At 32.2% G+C, this 19,364-nt stretch overlaps 1 protein-coding gene, 1 long non-coding RNA gene and 1 pseudogene across 7 annotated transcripts; 1 reads left to right on the forward strand and 2 right to left on the reverse strand.

Annotated features, from left to right (window-relative positions):
- Positions 1–1,921: 1,921 nt before the first annotated feature.
- On the reverse strand, positions 1,922–6,413 carry LOC146526978 (coatomer subunit gamma pseudogene; annotated as a pseudogene). The gene is made up of 3 exons (XR_014879285.1): positions 5,480–6,413; positions 2,891–3,488; positions 1,922–2,810 (listed from the first exon to the last, which is right to left on the reverse strand). The product of XR_014879285.1 is annotated as a coatomer subunit gamma pseudogene (transcript).
- A 2,213-nt stretch (positions 6,414–8,626) lies between these two features.
- LOC146526979 (uncharacterized) lies at positions 8,627–14,370 on the reverse strand. 3 transcript variants are annotated; one of them, XM_085205767.1, is made up of 3 exons: positions 14,190–14,353; positions 9,981–11,424; positions 8,627–8,877 (listed from the first exon to the last, which is right to left on the reverse strand). In XM_085205767.1, the coding sequence occupies exons 2-3, from the start codon at positions 11,359–11,361 to the stop codon at positions 8,852–8,854; spliced, it is 1,407 nt and encodes a 468-aa protein (XP_085061893.1). In that variant the 5' UTR covers positions 11,362–11,424; positions 14,190–14,353; the 3' UTR covers positions 8,627–8,851. The 3 variants fall into 3 exon arrangements, 1 of the variants encoding a protein (XP_085061893.1); XR_014879243.1 differs by lacking the exon at positions 9,981–11,424 and having other exon boundaries at positions 14,190–14,370; XR_014879244.1 differs by lacking the exons at positions 9,981–11,424; positions 14,190–14,353 and adding an exon at positions 9,321–9,890.
- A 1,059-nt stretch (positions 14,371–15,429) lies between these two features.
- On the forward strand, positions 15,430–18,750 carry LOC146526980 (uncharacterized). Of its 3 annotated transcripts, none has more exons than XR_014879288.1 (6): positions 15,430–15,655; positions 15,989–16,191; positions 16,600–16,767; positions 16,961–17,110; positions 17,204–18,535; positions 18,568–18,750. It is a non-coding gene; the product is annotated as an uncharacterized LOC146526980 (long non-coding RNA). The 3 variants fall into 3 exon arrangements; XR_014879290.1 differs by lacking the exon at positions 15,430–15,655 and adding an exon at positions 15,737–15,890; XR_014879289.1 differs by lacking the exon at positions 16,961–17,110 and having other exon boundaries at positions 15,432–15,655; positions 18,568–18,749.
- The last annotated feature ends 614 nt before the right edge of the window (positions 18,751–19,364 follow it).

A 19,364-nucleotide genomic window follows, 5' to 3' on the forward strand; every position in this document is an offset into this window, starting at 1 on the left:
GCCGAACTGTAAAGGCATTGCATATTGAGTGGAGGAACTCAACGCCGCGCTTTTTGTTATTACAACATTCTTTAATTACACTCTTTTTTTTTATAATAAATTTATCATAATGTCTTCATATGGAACTAAAAGCAAAGCTATACACCATCATCAAATATTAGGAGAAAATATTGCAATTATATAAAATTTACTTTTTATTTGAATCATGCAGTGTTTCGACGTGCGTAGTGGCCAATTTCTCCTTAATATGTCTGAAGAGATCCCTCAGTAACTGTATTTCTGCATGTGAGAATTATGTTTATTTAATTTAATTTTATACAGAGTGGAAGTGTCAGCAATACATTAAATGAAACCACAGTTTTAACTACTCTATAAAAGCCTAATACAATTTTTAAAAAATCTCCCAAAAATGAAACAGGAAAAAAGGTGTTCTCGTAAAAGGAGAGCTGAGTATCAGCGAACCATTTATAGAAACAGCATATCGGGTAAAATATTTCAAACCCATACCTAAAAAAGTTAATCAAGATGCTTCAACTATTTTATACAATTTAAAATGACAATTTTATACATTTCATGATTCTTATCCATTCCTTTACCTTTATTTCGTGTGACGCAATTACGGTACATATACCAATAACGTAAACACTAACTACTACAAAAATATTACTAAAGGTTAAACAACTTTGAACTTTATCGCCAATACCTATGACTCGATTTCGCAATGAAGCGTGTGCGTCGTCCTTACAAATGGCAATTTCTTTTTCAACGATAATTTTATTTTTTTTTTTTTTTTCATTATTGCGATTTTTATTAATTGTACCTATTAGGCTTTTATAGAATAGTTAAAGCTGTGGTTTCATTTAAAGTTGTGCTGGCAAAAACACCGTATATACAGGGTGGAATTGTTAGCACCACTTTAAATGAAACCACAGTTTTAACTACTCTATAAAAGCCTAATATAATTTGGGAAAAAAATAATTCCCAAAAATAAAAATGTTATTTTTTCAAACAAAATAAATAATAAAATTATCATTTTAAAATAAAACGCCATTTGTAAAGTATAACATAGGCACGCACACACTTACCTGTCAAATCGGAAACGTCGCACACGTATGTGTGTGTCACACGAAATACAGGTATGGATAAAAATCGTGAAATGAAAAAAAAATCCTACGTCCAAACTGTTGAGGTACCTTGATTAATTTCTTAGGTGTGGGTTTGAAATATATTACCCTATATGCAGTTTCAATAAAAGAAGCGCTGCCTCTTCCACCCTGTATATATATCTTCCGGAATTGAACTCAGACCAATGGATTTAATAAGGCAAATACTATAAAAACAGTGTTTTATGCAAAAAAAAAACAAAACTAATCTCACCCGTGGGTTTTTCGCGATCGTTTCGCCTATGCCAATCTTGTATATTAGAACTGATTACAGAACCAATATTTTCAATATTACTTCTGCTATCCACTTTTCGAGTTGGCAGCCATTTTCTATCTTCATCCGATGATGATTCTATTGTTATTAGTGTCTCCGGTGAATTATTATTTATTTTTGTATTAATTTTCTTTGTACATTGTGCATTTAGTGTTAGTTGTAGCTTTTCGAAAAAATCCTGCGTAGATGGATTTAGATATTCTACATCTAGATTTCTAGGTGTTATTGGTTGGTTTAATTGTTCTGTGTTAGGGGGTGCGCCTTCAAGGTCACCCCGCGCTGTGATAGGTGACTGTCCTGTAGTAGGTATTGTTCCATCCGAAGTATACTCTCTCTCTCGTCGTTTCGTCTCTTTTGAAATTGTGGATAATGTTCTTTTAGAGATTCTTTTAGAGCCAGAGCAGGCTTTAGTCTTCGATTTATTTTTATTAATATATCTTGAATCATTTGATAATGTTTGTGTCTTATCTTTTTTCGCTTTAGATTTATTATTTTTTTTAGTTATCGCACTTTTGTTTTTTGTTTTTATTAGTTTGTAGATTGATTTTGTTAAAGTAATCGATAATATTCAATTTAGGAGGGCTTCTATTATTTGTTAAATTTTGCGTTGTATGTAAAACAGATTTAACTGTCACATACTTCTACGGCTGAGGCGGCTCTTTCCCAAGTGGCTTCCCATTCGTCGTTGGCGGCGCGAGTTCTAAATTGTTCAGCACATCCGATCTCAACTTCTTCCAGTGGGTACGTATCAGCGTAGCTTTCTCCGGAATCCGGTAATCCTGTGGTGGGGTCGCAATCTCGTACCACAAACTCTAACGTTGCCCCGAAATTGCCCAACGTCTCTATTGGATTCTCAGGGAACTCTAAAATGCAGAAAACGCTTCCTTGCTTATCATATGGTAATTCCTTACATCCAACTTCTCCAAGAACTTTGTAATCAGGAGCAATATCAAGGCGGATGTGCACCTTCTCTAAAAGCTGATCACTAAATGTGTTTAAGCATTCAAACTGCAACACTAAATATTTTGAGAATATATGTTTAACGCAGCGAACACGATATTCAGTTTCTGGTTCTGTTAAATCAATAGCTTCACACGTCTTGAATATGGGACCAAGTTTTTCAATAGATGGAATAACTTTTAGTTGATCCGAATACATTTCTTCACGAGAAACAATTGGCTGGTTGCGCACTTCGACTTGGGCTGGCACTTCTTCGGGTTCTTGGTGTTCTTCTGCAGTTGGTACACTCATAATATTGAACGGTTCATCAATTTTTAAATTAATATGATCCTGAAGAGCTTTTTCTAACAAAACAGGATTTGGTATTGGTACATTGATGATATATTCATCAATCAACTCTCGATCGTTTGTGTCTAATATGGCACGATAAAATATTGCCCGGTCGCGAACTTCATCATCATCATCTAATTGACAACGAGCCAAAAGTACTCTTATACGCGTACAACTACGATTTTAAATTCATCTGAAATCTCTGACATAAAACTTGATATTTGTTTCATTAGTCGATCAATGGAGCTCTCAGCTCCAGTTGCAAGAAGAGTTGTCACGGCCAGGGTTGCTACGGAGCGATTCGGATCTGATATTAAATTTTCTAAATCTACTGCACAAGCGGCTACGGCATTGGGATGTTTTGCTGTAAGTTTGGCCAGAGTACGTGCCCCAGCTAACCTTAAGGTAGCTTTAGATGATCCACAGAATATTTGCAGCACGCTAACTGCTTGTGCCAAGTCACGTGCGGATTTTCTTAAATTGACGATGGCGTGTGCTGCTTCATACACAACGATTTCTGATTTGTGACGAAGACATGACTCTATGAACTCTAAGTATGGCTCTGAAGCATCGCTTTGGTCTTCCTCTGCGAGTTTTGCAGCATGACGTACTAAAAGGCAGAGTGCATATGGTGATCGCAATGGAGAACGGGCCAATTTTGTAACAAGCTTCACTGTCGACAGGCGATCATTGCGTCGGGCTCCGGCAACTACAGCCAAAGCATGATAAGATACCATCACATTGTCAGACATGATAGCTTCCTGAAAATAAAAAAAATATATCAATATATTTACAAGCTACTGCTCTTTTTAATCTACCCCATTATACTTCTTTCATTGTTTTTAAGTTATATCATATTATGTTATATAAACTAAAATCCATTATTTAAATACTATCGTATACCTTATTGTAACAATATTTAGTTTATAATTCTATTATTTGCAGAGATAAATAGTTTATTAAACTATGATCTATAAATGACTAAAAGAAAAATTATAACTATTAAAACAAAATTAAAGTCAATATTTTCAAGATAATATATTTCCGTGTAAATTTATAAGCAATAAATTTACACGGAAATATATTTTTTTACATAGCATATAAGTTGTATTAAATCATCAAGTCATTGTTACCAAAGTAGCAAAGTGAAAAAATTTCATTCCCCCAAGAGGGAATCAAACCTACAACCACTGCATCAACAGTTAGAGCACTCTAAACTTATGAGGCGTCACAACGGCCTCAATACATTTTTTTTATATTACAATTTTTAAATAAGTGTATAATAACCATTAGTTTTTATATAAAATAAAATAATAAAAAGTGCAACTGTTATAATACTATGTTACATATTATTTGATAGAATCTAAACAAAAGCTTAAGTATGTTACAAGGTGTGAGTTATAAGTCATATAATACAATGTTAATAACTGATATGTCTTACCCCATAGTAGAATGAAAATAATTTAAACATAATCATCAATTTCATAGAATAATCATTAGAATTATTTGCATTTCCTTACTCTGTTAACAAGCCAAAGCATGGCATTGAACTCCACACTTAACATGCAATATATTGTAAATTTTGCAGTGCTTCAGGGAAGGACTGTATTAACACTGGATTCCCCCTGCCTATTCAAACAACAACATGCGCAACATGTGGGATACAGAATGAAGCTTAAAAATTATAATAATCATTCTACTATGAATGTAGAAAAGTGAGATGTTGCTAAATTTGAAATTTCAGCTTAAACCATTCGCTGCCATGCCTAAATTATATGAAGTCATTCCTATTGCCATTTTATATTTTGAGTGTTATTGTTTGCCAAAACACTGTTATTTCATGGTAAGAGCACATATATTATCATACATAATCATTTAGAACGAAAACCAAACACAAGTGTACTAGTCGTTGGCAATGGCATGGGAAGGGAGAATGGTTTTTTACATATTTATATTTATGTTTGTGGCCACAAAAAATTTGCTATTTCAAAAGCCTGCATGTTATAAGCAGGACAAGTACACTCTTCCTGGCAATGCGTGACACCCTGCCAAAGACGAGTATACTTGTCCTTGGTAGTGAATGGGTTAATGAAAGTAAAGTTGTTATATAAAATACTGGTGAACCACCTGCTGCTTTGCTTGATACAACTATTTATTTAATAAGCAGAATTACATTATACTGATAGTGACATTTAATATACACATTTTAGTAGTATTTAGATTTTTTATTGCTATGGAAGTAATAGAAAAATCTTTTAATTATATATTTTATAACAATACTTTAATTTTGCCCATATAATAGTATATGTTTTGCAATTCGTTTACAATATAGTAATATATTTTGTGACACTCATCATGGTTTTGAAATATTTAAGTAAGTATTTTTAGTCACTATATTACAAGAGAATGATTTAAAAGATTTTAAAAATTAAAAAAATATATATAAGAAAATGGCAAGAAAAAACAAACAATATTTGCAGATTTAAAAATATTTGTTTAAGTGAGAGTCACAGTCAAATTACAGTTAAAAATAACAATATATGATATATAATAGAAACTTGTATTAAGTTACATCACTGATATTTATATTATGACAAGCAGAAAACAAAACAAAAAAAATAATACTTTTTTATTGTGTGTTCTCCATACAATGTGACATTGGCGAAGTGATTAGTGCTCAACTGGCACGCCTGAACCATCATAAATTAAGAACTGAACTGAATAAATTTTTAAATGGGATGATTATATTTACCTGTGCATCATTAACCCATCTCCTCACCAAGTCAGGAACAGAAGCAGACAAGTGGAGAGCAGAAACAAGGGCAGCTGAACTAACAGCAGGATTTTTATCCACAATAGCTTGTTTCATATAGCGTTCTATAGCTTGTAGCATACTACTATCGGTTATGCTGCATAAGGCACGAATAGCTGCTGCTCTGTACAAATCTTCTTTTCCTGTCATATCCTTGGTCAGTGAAGATGTAACGATAATTACATCTTGCGCCATAGAACTTAGTTCTTTAATACATAAATACACCAATCGACGCAGTACAACATCTTTAGATTGAAATAATTTAGTTGTTGCAAAGAACATATCAGTAGCTTCTTGAGTTTTTCTCCTTGATTGAGTAAATATAAAACTTTGGTCAATATATGAATGCATTTTCTTGGATTTACCGGAGTAGAATTAAAATAGCGAGCTTCCTGCAGCAAAGTTGTCTTATCAAGATTTTGAAATATGTTTGCTCCTCCATCTTCTTCTTCTTTTTTATCTCGACGAAATGAACTCATTGTGTTGTTTTCTTTAAAAATTAAAATTTTCCTCAAATATAACACCGCTACGTGTAAATTGTCACCAAATCATAGACAAAAATTGACACCTCAAAGTAATCTAGAACCACAGATAAGTCAAAAATATACAAAGTACCAAAATAAATACGATATAGATAACGTATTTGCTTTACGAGATGTGAAAGTGTATGATAATTTCGATACGGTACTGTATTTATATTTTATACATCGTTTACTCACATCGTATACCGTACAATCTCCTTCTTGTGTTCTCCATATAACGTGACATTGGCGAAGTGATTAATGCTCAACTGGCACGCTCGAAACGCTATAAACTAAGAACTGAACTGAACTCACGTCGTGGAAGTTCGAGAAGCGTCCACAAGTTTTTCACAAACGTCAACGTGTGAATACATCGCAGGCTAGCTGCCGCTAGCCGCATATTTCCTTTGATCTGTGTTCAAAAACCGACACTGGTCTGAATCGGCAATAAGTTATCGCAAGCTTTGACGCTGACGCTCAGACGCTGGTGTTAATAGAGTCTCTTGCCGAGACTTGCCAAGCGTGTTAATGACGTATTAATACGCTTGGTAAGTTAATAAATAAGAAACGTTAAACCATTTTTTTCTTAAATTATATGGCAGATATTACTAGCCAATGACCATTAATTCTACGTCATACAGCTAAAATTGATAATACAATTATCCTTGGCATTTTCTTTATAACCAAAATTCTTATTCTTATTCTGATTACCAGTATTGACTACTAATACAAATAATAGAAAATGATTATAATATACAATGTTTTATATATTTTAATCATTTTCTATTATTTGTATTTCTATTAGTTCAGGAATACCTTTATTATATAAGAGAAATTAATTTAGCATTTTTAAGTATAAATTATCATAAAAATTACGATATATACATACGACGACGAGGCAAGGGTAAAAGCCATCGCTGGTCCAGAGAGAGGAACCTCCTCACACTACACGCGGTTTCAAGTAAAATTGTCTTCTGCATCCGGTTCTTGATCTGACAGCTAAGCGATAGCCTTTTAAGATGTTGGTCGAGGCTTTTCGCTATTAAACCGTTAATTAAAACCTCTATCGGCACAATGATAGTCGCATTGACATCCCACATTCCAGTATTCTCATGAGCTAAGTCCAAATATTAAGATAATTTTTCTTTATGGCCTTTGCGAGACTGTCATCATCTCGTATCCGCCATCTCTTAACATACTTCCCAAATATACCAGTTCATTCACTTGTTCTAATGTCATACCATTTACACTGATCTTGTATTCCGTATTTTCTTCAATTCTTTCAAATACCAGAACCTTTGTCTTATTCGTATTCAGGCTTAGACCATTAGTTTCACATACTTCTTCCAGAGTGATAACTAATGCCTGCTATGAGCACTGCATCATCTACCAATTCACATTCAAGTCACCTACTTTCACTTCCATGTCACTTTGTTTCATTCCTTGAAGAGAATATCAGGTATATTCAGGTAATCGGAAAGAATAGACTGGTCCTAGTAGAGCAAAGCACAGCTGAACAAAGCACAACTGACGTGGGATTGTGCCTATAGTAAGGCATCTTTAATTCCACAGGACCATATTAAAGAGCAAGTCATCTTGGCTACTTAATTGTGACGTGACACTCCACTACTGTGTGGTTTCGTAGGAACTTCCGTCCACATGTTACGCAGCTATGGTATGGCCTACCTGCGCGTCTATCTCCACCTCTAAGGCCGGCAACACACCTGAAGCTCCTTTGGTGTTACCCGGTTATCTTTTTATATAGATGGCGCACACTGCAAATAGCGATACTATTTCTTTTGCTCTAGCTCTAGAAGACCCTCGTGGGACCCCCATGCTGATTACTGAACCAGAAGATTTTTTGCCATGCACAACGATCTGAACTCTGTCAGCTAAATAAGAGGTCAGAAGATTGAGTGCACTTTCTCTTATGCCGTAGTCACTACTACGGCATAAGAGAAGGCACGGCACTCAACATTGGCCGTGAAGCTACACTTAGCTTCACGGCCAATGTTGAGTGCTGTAGGCAATCAAAGGCTTTGGACAAATCAAAGAACATGTCAAGAGCATCCTGTGATCCCTCCCAAGCCTCACATATGTTCTTTATAAGAGCTATCAGCATCTGTAGTTGAACGACCATACTGTTTGTCGTGCATAAGATTATGTGTGCTAAAATACACTAAAATTTTATTTAGGATAGTTTTCCGAAAATCTTACTAAGAGAGGGTAGTACAGAAATAGGTCGAAAATTATTGGGATCAGATATACTACCCCTTTTAAATATAGGTATGACTTTACTAAATTTCATTAGGTCAGGAAACACACCATACTCAATACAATTATTAAATGTGAAGTGAGGAGCAACAGCATCTATTATATAATTAATTAATTTGACAGAAATACCCCATAGGTCTGACGTTTTTTGATATCTAAGTACATAAATGTCTTAATGATGTCTCTTGAACTGTCTGATTTAAATTTAAAATCTATATTACATTTGCGTACAAATCAATTTTACAATCATACTGTGCCCCTGCGCCACTACTAGCCTCAATAAAACAAAAAATATGAAAATAATATTTATTCAAATTCTAATTCAACTTTTAGGAACCATAAAAAAAATTAAATTTTCTAAAACGATGAAACATTTTAATAATTACAAACTTTTATTTTTTATTTTCAGTTAGTTTCGATACAATTTGTAAATCGTCTTCCAGTAGCGTCAGCATTGCCTTCTTCTATTGGCATTCGTCAAGCAGCAGCTCTTCAGCATTTTGTTCAAAATTTTTTATTAATTGTTCGTAGTGTTTTTCAAATCTATAAAGGTAATAGCAAAATATTAAAAAAACATAATAAATATTTTTTCGTTGTTTTGGCACACATACATTAAATTGTCTAATGTGGGGAACGGAGTGTAACACTCTTTGCCAATCTCACTCGTCGAGCGGGAATTGAACCCACAACCGTTACGTTTCCAGTGAGACAATGTGCCGCTGCGATTATCATTTTACAATAGATGTTGACAAACTTTAGGTTTCCTAATGAGCCAAATCAGTGTTACACACACAGTGTTAATCCATATTTATATTACAAATTCGAAAGTAACTCTGTCTGTTACGCAATCAGGGCCAAACCGCTAATTTAAGCGCCGTCTCAACCTCATGACACACAAAAACAATGTTTTACAAAAATATTGTTTTAAAAAGTCCGTGACGGTATATGTATAAGTTTATCTCTGAAGATTGAGCAAATGAATTTACTTTAAATGTATCGGGATTTTGTATTCATGTATTTTCTATAATTTGATATTCATCCTTCTGAAAATAAATATAATAGTCACTTTTAGCATTTCATCTAGATTGAAACTACCTAGATAGACTACCGACTGATTTTCTACGAGTAATTTTCGAATAATAGTAATAAATCGAAATTTCGAAAAAAACAGCACCACTTTAAATGAAACCACAGTTTTAACTACTCTATAAAAGCCTAATATAATTTGGAAAAAAAATAATTCCCAAAAATAAAAATGTTATTTTTTCAAACAAAATAAATAATAAAATTATCATTTTAAAATAAAACGCCATTTGTAAAGTATAACATAGGCACGCACACACTTACCTGTCAAATCGGAAACGTCGCACACGTATGTGTGCGTCACACGAAATACAGGTATGGATAAAAATCGTGAAATGAAAAAAAAATCCTACGTCCAAACTGTTGAGGTACCTTGATTAATTTCTTAGGTGTGGGTTTGAAATATATTACCCTATATGCAGTTTCAATAAAAGAAGCGCTGCCTCTTCCACTATTGTACTATTGTATATATATCTTCCGGAATTGAACTCAGACCAATGGATTTAATAAGGCAAATACTATAAAAACAGTGTTTTATGCAAAAAAAACAAAACTAATCTCACCCGTGGGTTTTTCGCGATCGTTTCGCCTAAGCCAATCTTGTATATTAGAACTGATTACAGAACCAATATCTTCAATATATAGTGCATTTAGTGTTAGTTGTAGCTTTTCGAAAAAATCCTGCGTAGATGGATTTAGATATTCTACATCTAGATTTCTAGGTGTTATTGGTTGGTTTAATTGTTCTGTGTTAGGGGGTGCGCCTTCAAGGTCACCCCGCGCTGTGATAGGTGACTGTCCTGTAGTAGGTATTGTTCCATCCGAAGTATACTCTCTCTCTCGTCGTTTCGTCTCTTCTGAAATTGTGGATAATGTTCTTTTAGAGATGCTTTTAGAGCCAGAGCAGGCTTTAGTTTTCGATTTATTTTTATTAATATATCTTGAATCATTTGATAATGTTTGTGTCTTATCTTTTTTCGCTTTAGATTTATTATTTTTTTTAGTTATCGCACTTTTGTTTTGTTTATTATTAGTTTGTAGATTGATTTTGTTAAAGTAATCGATAATATTCAATTTAGGAGGGCTTCTATTATTTGTTAAATTTTGCGTTGTATGTAAAACAGATTTAACTGAATCGTCCACCTCTCTATGTACTTGTGCCTTTTCCACGATCAGAACTGGTAAAGGGCTTTCTGAATCCTGATCGCTATGTTTTTCAACGTTATCATTTTTCTTTTTAATTATTTTCTTTAGCGATCGATCTTTTTTTATATTTTTTTTTACTTCATCAATGATAGTTTCCATTTCCAGTTCCTTTATAACTGGTTCTACTTCAGTTATATTATCCTGTGGTTCTTCGATCACTAGAGAAGTGTTTAGCACTTCTGCTACAGTACCTCTCATACACTGGTCTTCTAAAATTGGGCTAGATTTGAAATTATGCTTTTTTGTTTTTGCCCTAGTCATAATAGTTTTAGGTTTGGAAGTGTCCTTATTAATATTTTCAGTCTTATTGTTCACTTTATTTAGTGTTTTGTTACGTTGAGTTTTTCGATGCTTAATTGATTTTTCGTTCACTAGAGAAGTGTTTAGCACTTCTGCTACAGTACCTCTCATACACTGGTCTTCTAAAATTGGGCTAGATTTGAAATTATGCTTTTTTGTTTTTGCCCTAGTCATAATAGTTTTAGGTTTGGAAGTGTCCTTATTAACATTTTCCGCTTCTTCTAACTTAGTTTGATTCGATTTCAAATGATTCTTTTTTGCCTTAGCTCTAGTAATAATAGTTTTAATTTTGAAATTACTATCATTTTCAGTTTCAATTTGGTTATTTTGAATATTGTTGATTTTAGTTAGTGTTTTGCTACGTCGAGTTTCTCGATGCTTAATTGATTTTTCGCCACCCAAAGTAGTTATGCTAGACTTTTTTACAGATTCTTCCATGTCGATGTTCGTAATGGGAAAATCAAATGGTTCACTTGATTCTGAACTTGTTTCATTAATTTTCTGAAATGAATTATTTAAAAAAATAAAATTTTAATTAAGCTAAAGCTAAAGCAATAAATGCTATTTCAGCTATATTTGAAAGACATAAATAAATAATTAAATATAAATAGCAATATACTTTCAAGATTTTTTGCGTAATTACGTAAACCTTTATGTATTTTTTGTGTAATTCTATCGATTAATTTGCAAAAAAACTCTGCATCTCAATAGATCTTATGTCGGTGAATTCGGGAACGACGCATTACTTGGCTCTCACTTCATATTTATGTGTTTATTCAAATTCAAAATATTCTTTCTTCAAATAAACTATTACAAGCACTTACCACACACCACAAGATTATAAGCACTAAGAGAATAATGATAATTAAAACACATATTAATAAACTTCAAAAATAATTAGAACCTACAATCGTAGCCTTTCAGTCAAGTCACGACATTTAATCTTCTAAATAAGTAAATTAAAAGCAAAAAATCTTTTTTAGAAAAAGCTTTTATTTAAACGCTCTAGAAAGGAGAAAATAAAGTTTTTCTCTTAAATTTCATCTATTAACTCATAACCTCATATATTTGATTGAATTGAAACTTTAAAAATTGTAACTTAGCAGATTTTACGTAATTAAATTAGTACTAGATTATAATTATATACAAGTAAATCGCGTTTATAATTTTCAAGTCGGTGCCAAGTAAAACAAACAGTCTTAGTAATTAGAAATTATAATAAGGTTGTTGGATATTGTAGCATTAGCTTAATCACATAAGTCTTAAATTTGCATTCGGTACCTATGTGCGCGACAAATGGACGAATAACTCAATGTCACGCCAACCAATTTCGATGATTCTTATTTATTTGAAAAGATACAGTTCAAGGATAATTTGGTGAATAGTATCTATGAGAAAATCACATAAGTTGTAAATAACAAATGGTCGAATGACTAAATATCACACCAACCGATTCCAATGACTTTTTTTATTTGAAAGGATAGGTACACTTCAAGGATGGTTCGGTGAAAGTTAACATATAGAAAATATTAAATCTAAATTATCCTCCCTACTTGGTTCGTTGCGTGGTAACTATCGTTGTCTGCCTCGTAGTCTGTGCTATACAATATATTACTCATTAGTTCATTCAAATGTAACTTATCTAGTTGAAATATGGAGAGTCGCTTCTAAAATTATTTTTAACTAGCGGACGCGCGCAGCTTCGCTTGCGTAATTAGGGGTGAATTCTAATAAACCACGAAACATGTGTTCAATGAAATATTTTTGAGAGTCTAAATTTCAAATTTAATAAAAATCGGTGGCGATTTCAAGATTTTTCCATACTAACTTTCAACCCCTTATCTGCACCCTTAGGGGTGAATTCTAGAAAACCATGAAACACATGTTCAATTAAATATTTTTAAGAGTCTAAATTAAAAATTTTATAATAATCGGTGGCGATTTCAAGATTTTTCCATACTAACTTTCAACCCCTTATCTGCACCCTTAAGGGTGAATTCTAGAAAACTATGAAACATGTATTCAATTAAATACTTTTAAGAGTCTGAATTTCAAATTTTATAAAAATCCGGTGCCGATATATTTTTTTTTCCATACAAACTTTCAACCCCTATTTCGCCCCTTTAGGGTTAAAATTTTTCAAAATCCCTTCTTAGTGGATGTTCAGATTACGAAAGTAAACATCTGCCCAAATTTAACGCTTCTACGCACAGCGGTTATGGCTGTGCGTACGTCTTACCTCAGTCAGTGAGGACAAGTCCTTTTATATATATAGATTATTATTAATTAATAAACGATTACAAATAGATGCAATTTATACTGATTTGAGCAAGGCATTCAATCGTGTGCCGCATGATATTTTATTAAAAAAAACTGGCCTATGGTTTTATGGGTCCATTAATAAAGTGGTTTTCATCATACTTAAAACATCGTTCTTTTTATGTTGTATTAAACGGATATAAATCAAACACTCAAATATGCTTATCAGGAGTACCTCAAGGTTCCCATTTGGGTCCTACTCTTTTCAATATTTTCATAAACGATATTATAGAGTGTTTTCAGAACTCAACTCCGTATATATTTGCCGATGATGTTAAATTTATTAGAGCTAAGGGATATTATTATAAGGATAGGAAAGGTGACACCTACCTATTATATATTATTATATAGTCAGCAAAAGTGATGGTGATAACGACATTGCGTGAGTGGCAGAACTCACGCCGCTCTTTGCATCGACACCAGAGCGAAGAAATGGAAATATAAACGTAAATAAATATTTCACTTCCTCGAGTGGGAATCGAACCCACAACCGTCGCGATACAGTCGCACCCTTGTGCCGGTGCGCCACGACGGCCTCATGTATTCTTATTCGTAAATTGTACAAAACAATTTACAAGCGAACAAATAGGAAATAGATCACTTAATAGTGCAAATAATTTATACTTACCTACCAAAAACAAGAACCAATTATGGTAAAAAATCTATTATTTATGAAGGAGCACAAATTACCATAAATTACCTCAAGATATAAAAACATAGAATTTTTTTGATTTTAAAACTAAATTAAAGAAACATCTTATAAAAATAAAATAGAATCCGATCTTGTATTATAACTTCAAATGTGGGTAAGCCTAACTTTATTGTAAACGTCCTCATCGTTGCATTTCTTTTTGAATCAACTTCAAAAAGAAGATATTCTCATTTTTGACCGACTTCAAAAAAAGGGAGAGAATGCAGCGTGATAAATAAATAATATAATTAATTACCTCAATGTTCTTTTTCCGTTCCGTTGTATTTCCACAGGATGCGAAAACTTTTTCAATAGTTTTCAATAGTAGTAGTATTTCAATAGTCTAAAGTCAATATGATATGATGATAATTATTTATTACGTAGCTGGATTACTTAAATGTTTTTTATAAACAACACAAGAGCACTATTTCAGTTAATTTAAGTTCAGCTCCGCGCCTAATGAATACACGTAAGACGACAGGAACACCGAAGAAGAAGAGAGATTTTGAATTTGTAACGGTAAGCAGTGTTGCCAACAAAAGTTAAAATGCAAATATCTAACCAAAATATTGTAAATTTTATTAAAATAAATTAATTTTATCAACATTTTCAATTTCGAGGCTTTCGACGTTCACATTGTAATTTTTTTTGAGTTACGTACAAAAAAAACTTTATACTTATATTATTTCGTTGTTCGTCTGTTTTTATGTATCTTTAGACTGCTTATTTCAAGATCGAGTATCGGATATGTTAAGCTGAAATTCAAATTAATATCAGAGTTACGACTTTTATAATATTAATTTAATTTTCCACATGTTACTTTTTTGTATATTTTGTTATATTTGTCTATTTGTCAAAAACAACGATCTTGTTATTCCATGTAATCATGGCCGATTAACTCCAATACTAAAAGTTTTACTTGCACACATAGCTAACGTTTGGATGTCCGCATGTTTGGTGCTTAATGAGACACCAAAAATTCGAATAAAATTAATTATAATTCGTAGTACTGGCAACTGGTAATTTTAAGGTTCATTGGCAGATTCTTACCCTTGCAACATTTTACGTTACTTTTGACCCTCAATTACCATTATATGTATCATTTATATAGAAGTATATACTTGTACCAAGACTTCTCGACATAGTAAACAATTAAATTACAACGATTCAATTTTGTACTTATATGAGTGGTAAATATATTCTTTATTAAACACAAACAATGCTTCAACGCTATCAACACTATACGTGTACGTCGAACACGTCTTACTTTGTTGCTAAAAGCGGAATGAACAATGCATGCTTTTCTTAATTGTAACGAATTAAATTTATCCGTTGAGGAATATTAGACAAAAAAAGAGCAATAAAATGGACGAATATAATATTAATATCGTTTCCCACATAAAATATTCAAGGTTTACTTTTTCGAATAATTTTGTTATATTCAAATATAACTTTAACTTATAACTTTCTGCCAATGGCAACACTGCTATTTACGACAACTAACATAGCGGTTCATTGTTATTGTCGTAATTTAGCTGTTTTGCTGACTTGGTATTTTTCTAATTCTAGTGTGTATTACGAAATGATATTTTTAGCGTTTTTTGTCAACTACAAGACATACTTTAAGTTTAGTGATATCATGAATTTGTAAAGTATCTTTGAAGAAGTAAAACATGTCTTGTTTCACAGATTTCCTAAGACAGAAAAGCTAAATATTACCAAGTAAGTGTATAAATATTACGTAAAATTACTTTATTGCGAGTACCTTCAAGCGTTATAATTACGTTATTTATTTGGTAGCCAGTATTTGGTTTGAAATTTTGTAGCTGTCAACAGATCACACACAGATCTTCCACATTTAATTAAAAATCAATAACGTAAAGTGTGAATATTAGAGAGCAGTAAATACTAAAAACATGCATGCATTCAGTTCACATGACTCTTAGGGTCAATAAAAGTAATTTCAGAAGAGAATTAATAATGTTTTTGCAAAATAACCTATATGTAACAGTTCTATATTTTGAAGTTCATTACCTAAATTTATTTTGTTTTCAGGTACAGGCTTGGGTCAAATGTTGTTGGCCTAGGACTTATTTGGAGTCATTACAATCCCTACTTACTTACATTAGTTTCGGGAGACATTTAAGTATGTCATCTTTTAATGAAGATGGAAGGCAAAACTAAGCATATAATATGCTCTGCCAGATATAATTGGGCCACCCTATTTACTTGTAAATCAAGAAAATAGTGAACACCAGGTAAAGTTTCTTTTTTTTTGGAATTGGTAACTATATTGTACGGCATTCTTCTTTTCTTACTACACTCAGGGTGAGTTTCACAGTGAGGAAACTGGCCCTGTGGCTGTTAAAGTGCCGGACAGCCTTATCTGCCAGACAAGCTATAATTTTTGGTTTCACAGGTCTCGAATAGCCATATCTAATAGGTACACATTTGACACATGCATTTCATTTTTACATACTTATTTGTAATTTAAAAATTGTTGATCTACAATTATCGGTCATTAATGAGAAAATTATTCTTGAAAATGTAAGAAACAGTTATTTTGTATGTTCATCCCGTCTGTAAGATATCATTAATTGTTAGATGACTATCTGAAACTTTATTTGTAATTGGTGATCAATATTGTCTTATCTATGTTTTCACAGATTGATAAACAGACAATTATAATGCAGCTGAAGAGGAGGAGGAGCTTCAAGTTGTAGAATTCTATTCACACAAATTTTAAATGAGGACTAGTAAATTATAAAAGTTATTTTGTTTCTACCTTCTGTGGGAAATATAAGCACATTGGTTTAGAGGTACCAAGAGAAGAGGTATTTTATTATGTTATGCATACTTAAATAAGACATATTTATATTTAATAAATAGCAATATTTATTCAACGTTTCATAATAAATATAGAAATAAAAATGTTGGGAACCAATTTCCAGGGACTTGAAAATGAATTAAATTAAATTAAATTCAAAAATATGTATTTAAGCAATAAAATTGTATTTTATAATTTAGATGAACAATGCCAACCTTGTCTTTGCTCTGATTGAAAATACAAAATATTTACATGTAAATGTAAAACACCTTATAAGGGTAAAACTTGCTTCACAAATATTTAGCCAGTTTGTTGCTGCTGAGAATTTATATTTATAAAACTTGCAACCAGTAAGTGGAAATGAAATAAACTTTAATAATTTCTAAACAGAACATTTTTTTAGAAGAGTTGCGGGAATTTTATGTTATTTTTTTTATTTACAGATTGTTATAAATGAAAATGTACTAAAAGATTTAAGGAAGAAGTGAACAGGATACCTTACTTTGACAGAGCAAATACAATATTTGTGACATTTTTAAAGTGTTATTGGAAAGAAAAATATTATTTTGGGAAACTTATAAAATATCACCTCTTGTGGTGGTTGAACAGTTTTAAAAAAGTGCTTCTAAATAAATAGCTTATAATTTATGATGAAATTGTTTTCAAAATATTCAGAAAACAGGTGGTGGTGGTGGTCCTTTACACCTACTGTAATGGAGAGTGAATACCAAATACTCTCAGTTTTGGATAATCAAATACACCCCAACAACTACGACTCGTCGATCATACTGTAAATATTAGCTTCACGCTCACACCAGGGTAGGCGAGGGAACTTTTGTGTTAAGTCCGAATGCAGAATTCATTAGGCATTCCGTATTGAGTGGCGGAACTCAACGCTGCGCTTTTCTTCGAAACCAGAGTGAATAAACGAAAATGTTAATTGAAATAAATATATTTATTTCTTTGAGTGGGGAACCCACAACCAGTCGCGTTTACAGTCATACTTTGTGCTTCTGCGCCACGACAGACCTCCGTACTGTAAAAAACGATCTCAAATTACCTGATATTTAGTACTAAATATGTTTCTCTATGCTTTATCGATTCTTTTAAAATTACTTCTAGAACTAATAACTAGCGTAACGTCACAATCTTGTAACATTATTAAAGAATGCATTTTCGAAGGATCCACTATTTTAACATATATTACCTACAGTTTCTGGAAACTTCCTGTAAATTATGAAATTATGATATTTTTTGATTTTCTTGTCCATTAGCCATTAGTGTAAATATCTCAGGGAAAACAGATCAGTATTTAGTGATAACATCCTGGAAATGCCATCGCCACGCCATCCTGGAAATGCTTCGAAGCTATTACCAATGCGTATACCATCAGAATCACACCACGCCGCACCAAATTAATAAGTATTAGTGAAATTCTGTAATCCAGGTGATAAATAAAAATAAAAAAATAATGTATTGTTGTTATCTTTATTAGTTAACCAATCTACAAATACGTTTGTACGTATAATTTGAAACTTGTGGCATCTTCAGCCCTAATACACACACCACATCTCAAATAATACATTCGACATCCCTACAGCGTGTGATGCGCCTAAATAACAAAAAGAAAACCAAACAATAAAAAGTAAAATATGAACCTATATATCATGAAGCTTCTCTTCACTAATGAAATTAGCAACAATTCTAAGCTCGTCATGATATTTTATCTAATGTTACATAGACAAGGTAAGTAACAATATTTAGTATAACAGTAGGTAACAAAGGTAACCGTATGCATCACCGGGAGTCAGCTGTCACAATAGTCATCTCAGCAGTTATTTGTACATACATAATGTTATACTATAATAGTACTAAAAAAAATATTTAACAGTTTTATACTTGGAGTATATAACACAAACAGAATAGATGGAAGAGCGTACGGAGTCTTGTAGAAATCCGTGGAATACAACTTATTCATGTAATGTAACTTATTGATATAACGAAATAATATAATTAATATATTATATATACAAATTATGTATTTGGTATATAAATTGTCTATTTTAATAAAAACCGATCTTTGGTCTAGTTACGAGATGGTAGCTGCTTACGAATAAGTAGATAAGTGATGCAGGTGTTTCTATTGAAAAATCTAAACTGTTTTAGAGATCAATTTATATTTCCTACTAAAATTAGTAATATCATATGGGCTAAAATCATGTAAAAATTACAATATAAATACTATTTTCGAAGAACTACTTGCAACAGTAACTAGCGTTAAATGAAACCATCGTAATAATTAATGTAACAAGTCAATTCAACGATGTATTTAATATGACATCAAATATCAAATTTTCTATAAGTACTTCTTTGAAACGCATCTTGCGAAACTTAACAACAAATCAATATTACATATTAAGTATACTGTATCATCTTTTAAGTAATATACCTACACTAAGTGTAAGGCTTATGCTTACTGTTCCTCACAATTTGCCTTTATAACAAGATAATGGAATTAACGATTCAAGTTATATTATTCTTATATATTAACATTTTTAACTCTTAGGCATTGTTTTTCTAATACTGCGTGCTATGACGATCATC

Source organism: Heliconius melpomene, chromosome 21 (genome assembly GCF_056956725.1).
Source record: "Heliconius melpomene rosina isolate 202511_hmr_F chromosome 21, ASM5695672v1, whole genome shotgun sequence".
NCBI lineage: Eukaryota > Metazoa > Arthropoda > Insecta > Lepidoptera > Nymphalidae > Heliconius > Heliconius melpomene.

Coding starts and splice junctions, on each gene's coding strand:
- LOC146526979 (XM_085205767.1), bottom strand. CDS start 11,361: ATGGAAGAATCTGTAAAAAAGTCTAGCATAACTACTTTGGGTGGCGAA. Junction 8,878..9,980: donor CGATCGCGAAAAACCCACGG/GTGAGATTAGTT, acceptor TTACCTTTATAG/ATTTGAAAAACACTACGAAC.